Here is a 14,182-nt window from a genome sequence, read left to right on the forward strand (position 1 = left end):
TGATGGTGGGAGTGGCGACGGCGGTGGCGGTGATGGTGGTGGGGATAACTCAGCCTCTCCAACATAGTCATAGGCCTGTAAAAAAAATAAAGTGTAAAAAAAAGTATTGGATCAACAATTTTAAAGTTCCAATTCTAAAATAAGGTGGAAATCAATTATTGAAGATAGATTATGGGCCTTATTTTTTTGGATTTTTTGTCGTTTTTGTTGAATTTAAAAGTATTAAGAGATGATGGTTGATTTCATTATTGGGTTCATTATTGTATATATTGTTGGTCATTTTTATGAAATTATAATTTGTTCTAAATTTACAAAAAAAAAAAAAATTTTGATAAAAAGTATAAATTGTAAATTTTTAAAATATACTCACTAAAGTTAGGTAATGTTTGCTTGGATTTTGCCTCTTGATCAATCAACTCCTTTTGGGAATCCATTTTTCAGTAATTTTATTTTTTTTAATAGAACCTTGCATTTGAACCTCGGATTGAGTGTTGCTCTTCGGTGAGTTACACACTCTTTAATCTTTGATTGTTACGGCAACATGTAATAGGAGAATTCAGATCAAGAAATGTGCTTTTAAGTTTCGTAAGTTTCAACTTCTCTTTTTTTTTTAATTTATTTTACAATGAATAATTAGTTTAAATCCTTTGAATTTCAGGCTGTACTATTCAGGAGTGCAATTGGATTCTCCTCCAATTAATTTTTATGTGCAAATTGATATTGGCAGTGATGTTTTTTGTGTTAGCTACACTTTTTTTGGTGGTTGTTCCCAAATAAGAGGTCTCTTATGAGTTGTTTTAATGATATTATCTTAAGTTGTAATCGGTTTACTACTATATACACCAAATTTTATTTGAACAATATGAGTTTTCATTTATATTTTAATTCATTTTTTCTGTTAACTATGTTTTTATATTTTTATGCTCACACGATGTAATTGTTGTGTATGTAAACTAAATAAATATATTATGAGAAAAAAAGTGTGGAAAAAAAACTGCTTTCATCTATTATCATTGTACAATATCGTTGTACAATTTACAAAATACAATTTAAGGAGGAAGGATAAGACTAGTTAGATATGAAGCTACATAACTATATGTAACAACACTAAATGCAATTCAAATTGCTGAAATACACCTTCCTGCAACTACTGTACTAAATGAGTAATCACCGTAACCTACGATTGTCATAGAAATTACAGCAAAATAAAAACTATCAAAAACATTTATATCCTCTAAAAAATAGGTCATAATTGTTCCGCTACCAATAATTAAAAAGACAATAACAACTGCTGAACAAAATTTTATTTTTTGGACTAATTTATTTTAAATATATCTAAAACAAGTATAACCATTACGTGTTTATTGGATGACATTTATATAGACCATCAATATAATTTGTAACATAAATTAATATCTTTCAACTTTTAGCTTTTTTCTCCCCTTGAACTTTTATTCTTCGTTAATGATAACTATACTACAATAATTAATGGTGGATACTACAATGAAGATAGCAAAAACATCTTCTTATGAAGATGCTTTGGTTAAAAGTGTAGTTTATTTATTTAGCCACACTTTAAATAAAAATAACACTTTTATAAATATCAAAATCTAACCATACAATCCATCATTCAATGGTCAAAAAGAAATATATTCACATGAAGACAATTATAAAATCTTCATTGTAGTATCCACCTTAATTAATTATACCAACTTTCTAGAATTTAAATAATTGCAGCATGTTAATAAAAACTCACCCAAAGTGCTAGTTGTGGTCTTTCGCCTAAAAATAAAGCATTGATATTTCCTACATTTATAGTTTGCACTTTTTATATTGTTTTGGAGAAGTTGTATTATCTAACATACAGTTAAATCATATTTACAAAGTATGTTTCATGTGGGTTTAGAAGAAAAAAAATGATGGTTTAGTTTATTTTTGTAACTGTAGTAATTATTCATATCCTAAATTGCTTTCTATAAATGTAAAAGTTTAAAGAAAAATAAAAAAAATTCACCTTTCGTAAAAAATCTATAAAAAATATGTCAATTAATCAGTACAAAATTCAAGTTAAACACATTTCAATTGAAAAAAATGACATTATGGCTCAATTTAAAAATTAACTTTTCAAAGTAAAAATTTCATTACATCTTCAAATATGCTCAAATTTTAACTTATCTTTTCATTGCTACTTAAAGAAACTTTACCTTTTAAACATTTATCCTTCACCTCAAATGTTATATCAATTATACCCTTCCTTACAACCATTAGTAATTTATCTTTTTTTATTTTTAATGATTTTTTAGATAAATCTATGATGCATAAACACTGATACAAATATGGAATATGACACAATATGAAATATGTAGATATGTAAATTTAAAATTTTTATATGATACAAAAATACGATATATATATATATATATAAAATATAAAATATTTTTTAGATAAATTTTAATGATATTTTAATATTTTACTGATATTAAAATATAAATTAATTTTTAATATCTTTTTTATATTATATAAAGTATTTAAAATATATTTTATTTTAATAATTAATAATATATATTATTTTTAAACTCATTTTAAGAATATATATTAAGAATAAAATTGGACACACTAACACGTGATGATATTTAGGTGTGTTCAAACGTATCCAAAGAAAGATTTTTTATTTTTATTAAGACACGGTTGGACACAAAAGACACGTGTGTTGGACAAATATAAAGAAATGTCCGTGCTTCATAGAGATAAACACTACAGGAAAAATCATTTTTAGTGACAATTTTTTATGGCAATAACATAATGGCCACCATAGACTTATTCAATTTACTTTTTGTGATAATCATATATTTTCTGCTGCTTTTAAAATTTTTTACCAATAATTATATAATTATTGCTAAAATTTTTTAGTGACAAAGTATAAGATGACTAATATTTAATTATTGATAAAAACAAAATAAATAGCCTATAGGTCATAAAAAAGGTTTGATCCATTCAGTCATTGAAGATCTCCCCAATTCCTTAACATAACTGGGCTGGACCTCAATCATTATAACTGTCTATTTTGTGAATTGGGGAAGCCCAATAATACCATTCCAAAGACGTGACTTTGTTCCTTCCTCTCCTCACTCCCTCTTTTTCTGTGTCTTTCTGACTTACCCACACAACCACAGAGAGACTTCCAAGTTACAACTCTTGGAAGCTATGGAGATTGCTGCTACCGCAGCTTCCACCTTCTCCCTCAACAGACCGACACTCCCCTTTCCATCTTCTTCTAGAATCCGTCCCCCCATCAGAGCCCTCAACTCCTCTTCCTCCTCCGCCTCTTCCCCCGCAGCCCTCAGAGCCTCTCTCTCTACCAATTTTGTTGCCCCTTTCGCCACCTCCGCCAGCAGCGCCTCCAGCCCCTTCGCCGGCCACAAGCTACGCCCTTCTTCTCTCAATCCGGCGTCGTTTCGTGGCATCAAGGGTAAACGAGGCGTCGTTACTATGGTACACTCTTCCAACACCTTCCTCTTTTCTCCAACCGAATTTCACATTATTGAATAGCCAAGACATTGACGTGAAAGTTGAAACTTTCAATGTATCTCTATGAAATTTTACAGTTTGAATTGTGAATTTTGGTTTGCACGTTATAGTATATATAATACACGCTGTAAATGGTCTCAGGGTATTTATTTGTTTATTTATTTATTTAAAATTTTGATAAGTTGTGCAAAATCTGTAGACTTTGAAGTATAAACTTTGCTATAATTATAAAGGACAGACCGGCATGTTTCTACGTAGTTCCAATTATTACAACACAAATGCTTCGAGTCTGTTTTGTTTATGTTTCATCTACCTTTTTTTCATGTGTTTCTTTCAGGATGTGATGAAGAAAATAGTGAAAAGGGGATTCTGGATTTTTCTAGTTTTTTAATATTTCCTTATGCAAGTTTAAAAGAAAAAAAAAAAGGGAAAAGAATAGATAAAATTGGCTCTTAGATTGCAAGATAAGAAGATCTTTGCTAGTTTGCCTTGTGCTTGATAGGGAGATAGTGCTTTTGTCAATGGTGGTCAGCATAGTTTCTGCATTGCCTCTTTGGTGGATAACTGGAGATGATAGGGAGCTCTATTCATTCTTTACTTTTGTAATTTCTTTTGTTGCCTGGTTTCCAAAACATGTATCTTCTTTCTTCTTTTCTTTTCTTCTAGCATGCTGATAGATTTTCTTGTTTTGTTTAATATAGCAAAGTTTTTTATGGTCATGGCTGTGCAGTATCATGAACAAATATTTCATAACATATATGATTCCGTTCTGAAATGTTATTGTTATGCTAATAATTGATTTAACTTGGTACAACAATTCATGTTGGTTTGTTCCTTTTTGCTTCTTGTCTATGAATAGGTTATTCCTTTCTCTAGAGGAAGTGCATGGGAGCAACCTCCACCAGATTTAGCTTCCTACTTATACAAAAATCGAATTGTTTATTTGGGCATGTCTCTTGTTCCATCCGTTACAGAGTTAATACTAGCTGAATTTCTTTACCTTCAGTATGAAGATGAGCAAAAGCCTATTTACCTATACATAAACTCCACTGGGACAACTAAGGTAAGTAGCACTCTTTATGATGTGTTATTAATATTGTCATTTCATGTTCATGAAAAGTATTTCTCAATTTTCATAGCTTGACGTCTGCTCTTTGTATTTACTAATTTGGGTTGAAGCATTTGTATCACTGAAATGCAAATAGCACTTTAAAAGGAGTAGTTTGATGCAGAAGTAGGAAATGTTATGACGAGGAATAGGAAATGAAAAGTTGGGAAAGGAGGAGAGGGACTGAGGAGTTGATGTATCGGAGGGAGATACTGGAGTAGATTTGGTAGTTTAAATTGCACTACTCTTTTAGAAGTAAAATTGATTTGTTAGTATAAATGCATTTAATTCAGGAATAATGAAAGACTGTAGTTGGATGTTATTCCCGTTTGCAGTCACCAGCGTGGCCATTAAGCATAGTTTTGTCTTATTTTCACCCAAAACATTGCAAGAGTTGGTCAATCATTGAGTTGTATTTTCTTAAATGTGTCAACTTTGGTTTTGATTTTGATATGATATGCACATTATTGCTGGATCATAGATTATTGTTTGCAAATTATTTAATGTTGCACTATATGTCAACCCAGCATTTAGAAAGGAAACTTTTGGAACACCAATAGGCATTAAATGGATAACAAAAATCAAGTAATATAAGATGAGTGTATCAATTCACGCCTTTGAATAGCATAGCCAAATGAAGAAATCATTAAAATGCAAAAACCAATATGTATCTTCTAGTATCTTATACAACAATAACTCCAAGAACAAGTAAACTTTACAATATCAGGTGTGTTTGTGTTTAGAATAAATCAACATAGCTGGATTGTAATTCTTTCATTTTTGGGCACTAAAGTGTTAAATTGTGCTAACCCTTGCCGGTTTTCTTTGCAAGGCAGAAAGTATTGCAAATGATTCCCATAAGATGCTAAAATAATGATCCCTATATGTTGGTGATTACTTTAATAGGATATTATTTACTTCTTTCAGGGAGGTGAGAAGTTGGGTTATGAGACCGAAGCATTTGCAATTTATGATGTGATGAGGTTAATATCTATGCTTTTTTTTTTTTTTTATCATCTTGTCTATCTTTATGTTACTTATGTTGACAGATGTCTTTTAGTTGAGAACATGTTTAACAACTCTTTATTTTCTTTTCTGTTCTGATTTCGGTGGGGAAACCTAAAATCAGGATGTTGGTGCTCCATGCAAAAATATATAAAATAATAGTATGAAATGCCATATTCATCCTTTCTTTTTCCATTTCTTTCATTTTATCCCATTCCTCTTTATGCTTTCTTGCAACATTAAATGACCTTGAACTTGAAATTCTTAGGCAGATCCTTGAAGAGTAGGGCTGGCAATGAGTAGGGTAGGGTAGGGTTTGGACTCTACCCTAACCCTACCTGCGGGTTGAAAACTTTCTTAAAACTCTACCCTAACCCTATCATATGCTTTTTTCCAGATCAATAAACACCATACATAGATCCTTTATATTACTCCAATACCTCTCCACCATTCTTCTTAACAAGTATATAATTTCAGTGGTGGATTTACATAGCATAAAACCAAATTGGTTCTCTAGAACCTGTGTCTCCTGTCTCAACTTCCATTCTATCTCCCTCTCCCATTCATGGTATGACTCATGATCTTGATTCTTCTGAAGTTTTCACAATTTTGTATATTCCCTATTCTTGTAGCTAGGGACTAAGGTGCTCTTCCTCCACTCATCTGCCATCTTCTTAGATGATAATAAAAATATTTTTGTAAGAATCTTGGACCACTAAGGATGTAAATATACTTTTCCCATCAAAGAAAGCTCCTTCTTTTCTACCCTCAACTCTCATGGGCAAATAGAATGGTAGAAGTTAATTACCAACTTTTGCCGATGAAGGCCCAGCATTAAAATCATTATGTTATTACATCTTATTAGTTTTTAATTTCACACAATATGAAATGTTTATTATATCTTTTTATTGTGTAACTTGTTCACAACTTCAATTTCTGGTTGAAAGTTTGTGTTTATAAATCTAGCTAAGTCTTGTTATAGGTATGTCAAGCCTCCTATATTTACCCTTTGTGTTGGTAATGCTTGGGGAGAAGCAGCTTTGCTTTTGGCTTCTGGTGCAAAGGGAAACCGTTCTGCTTTGCCATCATCAACAATAATGATAAGACAGGTATGATCTAGAATATTTCTTTCTATACTTAGTTTATGTTGATTATGTTGAGGATCTTTTCCACAATTCTAGAACATCTTAACATATTATAATTTTCAATTTGCAGCCAATAGCAAGGTTTCAAGGACAAGCAACGGATGTTAACCTTGCAAGAAAAGAAGTCAATAATGTGAAGACAGAATTGGTTAGAACAATAATGATCTTTTCTATACTTTTATGTGTGTCGGTTCAACTTTATGTGATCATTATTATGAAAAGTTATGTGGCCTGATGCTTTATTTTGTGTGTGGTAGAGCTATGGCTTAACGCTTTCTTGTTCCCTTCAACCAGAGGCTGCAATTATGAATGATTACTTATGTTTGAGACTATATATATATGTTTGGGCTTCATAGTGTATTTATGCATGTTTTAGGTTTAAATATGGACCCTTATGATTGAGGGTTTCATTCATTATCATGAACTAATATTGATTTAAAGAATACAGATTATAACAACAAAAGTTCACTTAATTCTTTCCATTTTTCAAGGTTAAATTATATGCAAAGCATATTGAAAAAACACCTGAGCAGATTGAAGCTGATATTCAGCGCCCAAAGTATTTTAGTCCAAGTGAAGCTGTTGAATATGGTATCATAGATAAGGTATTTGCTGTCTCAAAGTTACTTTTGGTGCTCACATCTTTCACCGAGGATCATGGAGTTGTTTCTGACCTCAAAAAGGCACAGCTTATTTAGCTGTTCGAGAGGTTGAATCGCTAGTTGTTAAAGAGTTTTTCAGGTAAGTACGTCTGGAGTTATCAATTTGTCGTATTAAACAGCTCCTGTAGCTCCAAAATTGAATGGATCCATAACACCTCCAACATATTAGTAAAAGAGGGCAGCTCAATGCTCAAGTCTCCTTCCTAATGGGGTAGTGCAAGGGTTTATATATTCCATTATATCCTTGCAAACAGAGTTTGTTTCTAGGATTTGACATAACCTCCAAGTTATATATGACAGCCTTACAGCAAAGTGTACTGCCCTAGTCTAATAACCAATCCTTCAACCAACATAATCATTTTGTCAGGTTCTTTGTGAGAATGAATGTGTAGCTAGCATTAGTCAGTTAGGTGGTCACCTGCGGTCATGTTTACATTCTCAATAAGCTCTAACGGTTTTTTCTGTGTCTATGGAATGATTAATTGTCCAAAGTTGCCCCCATGATTGCACTAGCCACGAGTTAGTGCTTGATACTTGTGCTGAAACAAGGAACCTCTAAATTTGTTGAACTTTTTGGGCACACCATGCTTTCAATAAGATTCTCAACCCTTTATGATATAAAGCAGTAAGGTGCTATTGACATTGGCATCCACAACCTATACAGTTTTCCTATTATGTTCTATTCCACTACTAGGTGCAAGCATAAAGACTTTCTTTATTAGGAGAGTTATTGCCTGTACTTTATTTAAATGCAATTCTTCCCCACCCACTCTCCCGTGAAATCTGAAAAAGTAAGCCTCAAGGAGAACGGACACATAGAACACTTTGGGTGAGATTGCTGCTTGATTGAGATGAGTGTGGCCACTAGATTTAGGTTGTGACTGGGTGGGGGAATGGTCTTACTTTTATTTGGCTTTATATAATTTGATATTTGGTTAGTTGCTTGCTTGTTTTGGACACTTGCCACCTACGGATGCAAGAGAGAGATTGGAATTATGAGCCTTGCACATATGATTGTCCTTTCGTCTTTACTGTATATTTTATGCATTATCTAAGATTATATGGTTGCGTTTGTTTATAAGGACAGGACACTGAAACATAGATTGTGATACTGAATTAGTATATTTTGTGTCCTCCCTGACAAGAAGGATATAGAGAGACTGTGCGGAGACACAACTTATTTTTTTATTTTTTATAAGATTGGTTGGTTCCTAAGTGACATGTCTCATACCTATATTCTTGTTTTCGGTTTTATTTATTTATTTATCTTTCGGAAATGATTAGGCCCATGCAGGATGTGAGTGTTCATGGATTAACTTATCTAATTTGACATTTTTGTAACAGTATGTATGGATTTGATTGAACTTTTGTTTTACACACTGGATTTGATTAGAAACTTCTAAACTATAATGACCTAATTGAAAATTGAGCAAAACAGTAAAAATTGCTAAAATAATTAAACTGAATCATTGATTCACAAGATGGGGGGTTCTATAAGAGTATCTAAATTCTAATCAATGGTCGAACCCAAAATCTATGCACGTTGTAGTAAAGTCTAATGATCAAATAAGTGGATCTATTCTTGGTTCAGCATATGAGTAAGCTGTGTGAGTATGCTATTGTTCTGATATATCTGAAAGTTGTTTTCTTCACTACAGACAATGGAGACTGGGAAATGCGAGTCAGCTCAAATGGAAGACGTAGAAGACCAGAAGCCGTGATCTGAAACCATGCCATGCCAAACCCTTGTCCAAGCAAGAAGCAACTAGTAGAAATCAAAATCTAGGTGTTAATACCGTTAAATTATTTTTGCCTCCCCCCAACAAGAGGCATTGATGTCTATTTCTGTCTACATTGTAATATGTTGTGCGTGATTGTATTCCCGTTAATTTTATTCTAAATTTTATAAAGTTTTGCTGCCAAAACTAGAATTAATGAAAGTTGGAATAAGCTAGTGTTTGGATCAGCTTATTTTCAGCCCAAAAATTATGTAAATGTACTCGTTATTAGATAGTTCATTTAATGCTTGGTTGCTAAACATATAATTTAATAATAAAAAACGCTATTTGGTAGACACTTATACGCTATTGACTACTTCTTGTTCTTCTTTTTGATGATACATATATAACATTCAACAAAATTACGAAAATCCGAGTCCAACTTTTTGGTTGACAGAAACTTTGGTGGGTTAAAACATTATCTACAATTTTATCTAAAACTCTAAATGCTTGTAGAAGAAATATAATTTGAATTAAGTAATCAATTTTATTGTGTAAATAATCATTTATGACCACAAAATTAGAAGAGGTAAAATTAGATTGTAGTTAGGAAATCAGTTAGATTAAGTTAGAAGAGGATAGTTTAAGAATTTTTAATAGTTTTTAGAGTTTGGATAATTTTATTAACTATAGCATACCTTTTATTGTTATATAAACAATTTTATTTTTTCATGGGTGAATTTGTTGAATTTTTTTGATAAAAAATGCTTATTTATTCATTCATCTTTGATTTCCTTTTGTTAAATGCAAGTTGGGTTTTATTTATTCTAAATTTCTAATAACTTGTAAAAACACGAATAAAATAAACTAAAGTTTTACAACAACAAAAAATACTTAACCAAATTAAATCAAATTGTTATAACCGTTTTTGCCTCCTCCTCCTCCACCAAACAAAACAAACCAAGTACTACAACCTTTTAGATAGTACTTAATAGTACACCAGAACAAAAACATGACTACACCATATGAATCACAAATATATATGACCCACATTCAAAACTAAATATTCCCTTTTCGGCATTGCCATAAAAAAATTAGTAGTTTTGATTATTATACCTCCAACACCCATATCCTGTCCCATACTCTTGACATCCTACTTATACCATATTACTTGAAAGTCATCCTCAGTTGTGGCTACTTGTCTCCATCTATGAATGTGAAGTCCTTAGTTTTGGCCATGATAAATTTTAGATTTCTCACCTCTTGTATGAAGTTCCTTAACCTGTTCCGTACAAAGTTTTGAGCTCATTGACTCCTATTATTTTCCTTTTGCCAAGCCATTATGCTTTTCTCCATAGTTCTGAATGCAGTGTCTGCCAAGTGACCCATATATTCTTTTAGGATGAATTGGACTGCCACTTCAATGCCACGCACCACAGCCATTAACTTTTCACCTACAAAAAGCATTTGTCTTACCAGTAATAAGAGATCATTATAGCAGTTTTGTTTTCGAAAACAATGTATAATGCAAATCCAGATCAGTTGAATCAGGGCGAATTGGATCATTGTTTTGAATTGAATCAAGTCAACGAGGTTTGATTCGTTCCTTTGATTAATTTAGTTCGTGAGTAGTTAATGCTCGTGTAGTAGTTTTGTATATGAGTTGAATAATTTCGTTTTTTTTTTTTTTTTTGTGAAAATCAATATTGATGATTAAAGATTTTGAATTGAATGGAATCTAAGAGTTTTGAATTGTTTTTTCGATCAATCTATTTTTGTTACGCCTAATGATAGTTTCTGTATTGTTTAAAACATAATTTGGTGCAAGGTAATTAATTTCGGTGCTGTATATTTTGTTGTGGTTACTTTGATATATGATTTTATGGTTGATGTTAGTTCTTATGCTACACATTCGATGTTAAATAGAATTAGTTATTGTGTTTCTTTTTTACTTTTATGTGATTTTCATTTAGTAATAAGATGAAATTCTTTGATTATGAATATGAACAATTTCGGTGTTGTTGTTAGTTTACAATGGTGTCGTACTTGTAACTTTTCAGTATTTTTTGTGATGTTGATGAGCAATTTGTGCTAAAAGTTGGGATAACTTTCAACATATTTAAAAAAGGTAAAAATTTTACAAAGATTATTTTAAAAGTGCAGGTCTTTCTACTAAAATAAGAAACACAAATAGGAAGAAAAATCAAATTAAGAAAAAGTCATGAATATGGTTTAAACAACACTAGAACCACTACAATTCTCTTGTATGACCTAATTAAATTAAATCTAAATCAATGAGATCGAGTGTACCACATTTAAATTAGAATGACATTGAAATTACTTAATGAAAACGACACACAAATTCAATTCAGAACAAGCACACAAACAATACTCAATCAACCATAAAAATACATCCAAATTAATTTTTGATAAGAAAATGTCATGAATATAGCTTAAATGACAACAGAAACTACTACAACTCTTTTGTATGACCTAATTACATCAAATCCAAGTTAATGAGATCAAGTACATCTCATTTAACTCAAAATAATACTGAAATTACTTAATGATAACGACACATAAACTTAGTTTAGAACAAGCACACAAACAAGATTCAATCAACAATAAAACACATCCAAATCAATTTTGGATCAGAAAAAGTCATGAAAGTGGCTTAAATAACACCAAAATCACTACAACTACCTTATATGACCTAATTATAGCATACCCAAGTTAATTACAACAACCACAACACATTTAACTCAGAATGACACCGAAAGTAATTACAACGACGACACACGAATTCAATTCAGAACAAGCACACAAACAAGTCTCAATCAACTACAAAAATAGATGCATTTGTTTTTTGAAACAAAAAGTTCAACACAACAAAGTGGAGCATCAACGAAAAAGTACTAAACATATAAACTAAACTAATTCCTAATCATCTTCGGCAAAAATCATCAACAACCCAAAAGATCAAATATCACTCTACTCTTTGTAACTCCTAACTACTCCTGCAATACCTATTTCTTGATTTCTGAAGATTCTGTCATTCCTTTTCAACTAAGTGCTCCAAATGATAACAATAAAACCAAACTCACTAACATTCTATCAATTCGATTGCACGATTGACTCCTGAACCACGTAAACTTACGGTCATTTAGCTCTATATCCACCAGTTCCATATTGCTCTTAACACACTAGCATCTTTCCTTTCTTCCAACTGCACAACCTCATTGAAGACAACCATGTAGCAAAGAAGAACTTGACATATTTCCGATAAAAAAAAAACTCGGCTCTTCCCACACAGCAAGCTTCTCTTTCCTTGTATACGCACCATACACCAAGCAAACCGCACAAATGAAAATTATTATTTGTCAATTCTCTTTCTATACACAACCATCTCTCCTCTTTGTAGCAATTACTCAATCTAAACATTATATCATCCCACATTATTAAAAACCTCCAGAAGCACCTTCCGATCCCACAAATTCCAAACCTACCGCATCATTATCCCAAAATTGTACTACATCAAACTTAGTAATTACCTCATTCTTTGTCTCTATCAATCCTAATATATTCACATTATTTTTACGCTTAAATTTTTTACCATTTTCAACTTTCCAACACCCTTTAAACCCCTCATATTCCATGAACTAAATCATTTAAAAACCTTATTACACACCTTATTCCGGTTTTTGGGGCGGCTCCTTCTTACTTTCTCTTTCTATTTTGCTTGCCTTCTTTTTTGTGCCAATACTTCATTCCGAGTTTGAAGAATAGCCATAATGTCCTCATCCTCGTCATATAAAACAGCTCCTGATTTGACCGTCAGATTTCAAGCAGCCCTATTTTCAGCCATATCTTTATCCCAACTTCCTCTGTGCTCATCTTGATTAGTTTCATCGTCTGCGTCCTGCTCTGAGTCCCCCGAATCTTCTAAGTTTCTTACAGCCCCTTCATCCTCCAACCCAGTTTCCTCTACCATTGTATTCTCATCCTCTAAATCTGGATCCTGCACTGCATCACCCCTCATCAGACATATGCCAACATGCTGCTTACCACTCCCGTCCAAACTAGCGTGGATCTCATTAACTACACTTGGTGGAATATTTTCCTCTACTGTGATGTTCGAACAATTCTTCGTACCTCCACCAATCTCCTTTCCGGCTTGATTCTGCTTGTCGAGTGCATCAGGGGGCTTCACACTCCTTCCTACCCTCCATGCCATCAAACTTAGCGAGGACATTATCACCTCCGCCACCAACAGCTGACTTCTGCGCTGCTCCCAGATCCGCCTCGTCAGCGCTATTCACCATGGCATCAACCCCTTTGCAAACTCCATAACCAGCCACACCCCTCTCTTCATCGTCGCCCGCAGCAGCCAGCAAGGAGGCCCTTTTAAAACGCATAATGACGTACTCTCTATCGCACCACACAGCCACTTCGCTGCCACATCTCACTAACATATTGGGACTTATATGCTTCAACCCAGCCCCAACTGAACTTTTGTTCAACACTAAATCAACCTTTTTTTTCCGTTTATCCTCATATTCCCAAATCTCTGTTCTTTCAGAAATTGTTTCGTTACTGAAAAGTCATCAATATGTTGTTCATAATTCTTTTTCACCCTCTTAACAAGAACTTGTGTCACGGTTATAAAATTTTGATGTCAAAATTGAAAAACTTTTGTGTCATTATTAAAACATTCCGATGTTATTTTCTGATAAATTTTACATAACTCAAAACTCCTTTTTCTCTTCATCATTATCATCATCATCATCTTTTTTTTCTTTTTTTTTTTGTTCATCTTCTGTTGTTTTATTTTTTCATAATTTTTTTATTTTATTTTTTAACAAATAAAATAATTTTTATTGAGTTTAGATTAATTTAATTAAATTTAATTACTAAAAAATTTGAATATGTCACAATACTGTATCAAATATATCAAATTTTAAATTCAAAGTGCCACCGTCGCACTGCTTCCAAAAACAATCTGATTTGGGAATTAAG

The 14,182-nt window shown here is 32.3% G+C and overlaps 2 protein-coding genes across 2 annotated transcripts in view; one reads left to right on the forward strand and one right to left on the reverse strand.

Annotated features, from left to right (window-relative positions):
• The window catches only part of LOC110265825 (vegetative cell wall protein gp1-like), a 1,258-nt gene extending 824 nt beyond the window's left edge, over positions 1-434 (reverse strand). The window contains exons 1-2 of the mRNA XM_021109166.1: positions 402-434; positions 20-75 (exon numbers count right to left, since the gene is read on the reverse strand). Of these exons, the coding sequence (XP_020964825.1) occupies positions 20-75; positions 402-434 (89 nt within the window). The remainder of the gene's footprint in view (positions 1-19; positions 76-401) is intronic.
• On the forward strand, positions 3,111-9,528 carry LOC107629177 (ATP-dependent Clp protease proteolytic subunit-related protein 4, chloroplastic). Its single transcript, XM_016331898.2, has 7 exons — positions 3,111-3,492; positions 4,388-4,591; positions 5,564-5,619; positions 6,624-6,750; positions 6,857-6,934; positions 7,278-7,527; positions 9,107-9,528. The coding sequence occupies exons 1-6, from the start codon at positions 3,205-3,207 to the stop codon at positions 7,482-7,484; spliced, it is 960 nt and encodes a 319-aa protein (XP_016187384.1). The 5' UTR covers positions 3,111-3,204; the 3' UTR covers positions 7,485-7,527; positions 9,107-9,528.

Source organism: Arachis ipaensis, chromosome B01 (genome assembly GCF_000816755.2).
Source record: "Arachis ipaensis cultivar K30076 chromosome B01, Araip1.1, whole genome shotgun sequence".
Classification (NCBI taxonomy): domain Eukaryota; kingdom Viridiplantae; phylum Streptophyta; class Magnoliopsida; order Fabales; family Fabaceae; genus Arachis; species Arachis ipaensis.